At 44.4% G+C, this 2500-nt stretch overlaps 1 protein-coding gene across 1 annotated transcript; it reads left to right on the forward strand.

The window, feature by feature from the left end:
* The first annotated feature begins 863 nt into the window (after positions 1-863).
* LOC143027432 (histone-lysine N-methyltransferase SETMAR-like) lies at positions 864-1481 on the forward strand. The gene has a single exon (XM_076188722.1). It carries the CDS (start codon positions 864-866, stop codon positions 1479-1481), a length of 618 nt encoding a protein of 205 aa, XP_076044837.1.
* The last annotated feature ends 1019 nt before the right edge of the window (positions 1482-2500 follow it).

Genomic DNA, 2500 nt, shown 5'->3' on the forward strand with positions numbered 1-2500 from the left:
TTCATAAAGACCAAGTTCTCTCAAACTGTGATGGTCTTTGGGTATGTTTCCAGCGAAGGCCAATTCATGCCGCCCCACATCTTTGAAGAGGGACTCAGACTCACTTCAGATGGCTATATTGAGTTCCTGTCTACTTTTGTCAAGCGCTGGGTGGAGAGAGTGGCTCCAGGAAGACCATACATGTGGCAGCAAGACTCAGCTCCGTGTATCACCTCCGGGAAAACCCAGAAGTGGCTGTCTGAGAACTTGTGCGACTTCACCAGTTCCAACATCGACCCCCTAACTCGCCTGATTGCAACCCTATGGAGTATTATGTGTGGGGCGCAGTTGAAAAAGACACCAAATAGAATCGCCTGCTGCAACACCAAGGACGAGCTGATTACCAGGATCAAATTGGTGTTCAGGCGTCTCTCGAAGGACACCATGAAGGCCACGTGCAACAGGTTCAGGTCCCACCTGGAGGCCGTGGTGGAGACTCAGGGCGTTTTTTTGAGTGAGCTGTATTTGGTAAAAGATCCTCTAGGATATACACTTTGAATTTTGAGAATACATAGAATTTTGGCCAAGATATGACGTTTTCCTTTCCTTTCCGAAAAAGTGTAAACTTTATCCCGATCATATATATATATATATATATATATATATATATATATATATATATATATATATATATATATATATATATATATATATATATATATATATATATGGAGAAGATTGAGGCTAGCAGCGTGATTAAGTTCATGCATTTGAAGTGTTACAGTGTCTGGCAATTCTATGATGAACTGCAGGCTGTCTATGGTGATGATTGCCTGTTATATGACACTGTTGTGAGATGAAAAAAGAATATCCAAACTAGCTAGATGTCCCTCACAGACGAGCCAAAATCTAGACGACCATCACTCACGGACAGGGTGGCTACAGTAAAGAAAGTGGAGTATCTTATCCTGGAAGACCGACGAATAACCATCCACGTGATCATGCATGAGACTGGTCTTAGTTACGGCAGTGTGTGGAAAATTATTCACAACGAACTGCACATGTCTAAGGTGTCAGCACGCTGGGTTCCACGCTTAATGGCTCCTCTCCAAAGGGAAACACGGCTTGAATTGTCGAGGCAGATGTTGACTCTTTTGAAGCAGGATGAAGAGGATTTCTTTGGTCGTCTGGTAACTATGGACGAAAGTTGGATCTATCTACATGATCCAAAGACCAAAGAGATGAGCAAGGAGAGGAAGCACACCACGTCTCCTCCCCCCAAGAAGGCTAAGGTGCAGAAGTCCGCAGGGAAGGTTATGCTATCGGTTATTTGGAACTGTTGTGGAGTCATCCTCACAGACTACCTTGCAAAGAGTCAGACCATCACTAGTGCATACTACTGCACACTTCTGAACAAGTTGCGAGATGCTCTGAAGAAGAAACGCCGCGGTATGCTCACCAAGGGAGTCCGTCTCCTTGCCGACAATGCTCACTCATCTTAAGCTGTGGTTGCGGAGGCAAGGCAATGTGGCTATGAAATCTTGCTGCATCCGCCCTATTCTCCCGATCTCATCCCAAGCGACTTTTTCTTGTTCCCAGAGATAAAAAGTCCATTGCGAGGTCGACGATTTGATAACACAGACGACGCCATTCAAGAGGTGTAACAGTGGTTTTCAACGCAATCTGAGGACTTGCACAACGGCGGCCAGCGAAAGGTCAAGAAATGATGGGAGAAATGTGTGACTCTGGACGATGACTATGTAGAGAAGACTTAAGGACCACAAAGAAAAATTAAGTCTCTGACTCGTCTACTTAATGGTCATAATCAAAACTGTACGATATCCCCCTCGTGTATATATATATATGTATGTATATATATATATATATATATATATATATATATATATATATAATATATATATATATATATATATATATATATATATATATATTCTTTCTTTTTTCTTTTTCGATAGAGTGAAGGAGGGAAGAGGGAAGAGAGGAGAGAGGAAAGAGAAGAGAAGTGAGAGAGGAGAGAGAGGAGAGAGGAGAGGAAAGAAGATAGAGGCGAGAAACGGGAGGAGAGAAAGGGGAGGACAGAGGAGAGAAAGGTTAGGTGAGAGGGGAGAGAGAAGAAAGGTGTTGGGGGAGAGCAGTGAGAGGGTGTGAGGAAGGATAAAGCTGTTGTGGTAAAGGACCGGGTTTCCGAGGTGATTGGGGAGGGAAGGGAGGGAGGGAGGGAGGGAGGGAGGGAGGGAGGGAGGGATGGAGGCAGGGAAACAAAGCAGAATAATAGGGACAGAGGGAGGAGGGAGGGTGGGCAAGAGGGGGAGAGGGAGGGCGGTGGGATGAAAGGGAGGGAGAGGAGAGAAGAAGGGAAGACAAGGGAAGTGGTAAATAAGAGAATTCTTCTCTCATCCTGTCCACAAATGCTCAGAGGTTCTTCTATCCTTGGGGCCAAAATCGCAACAAAAATATGGAGTCATCGAGGCAGTAAGATATATCTTCAAGGAAGATGGTA

The sequence above is a fragment of the Oratosquilla oratoria genome, chromosome 8, assembly GCF_046742065.1.
Source record: "Oratosquilla oratoria isolate Oo_2021 chromosome 8, ASM4674206v1, whole genome shotgun sequence".
In the NCBI taxonomy this organism is placed as follows: Eukaryota; Metazoa; Arthropoda; class Malacostraca; order Stomatopoda; family Squillidae; genus Oratosquilla; species Oratosquilla oratoria.

Excerpts from the sequence above, each read along its gene's own strand:
- LOC143027432 (XM_076188722.1), top strand. The coding sequence starts at position 864 with ATGTCCCTCACAGACGAGCCAAAATCTAGACGACCATCACTCACGGAC.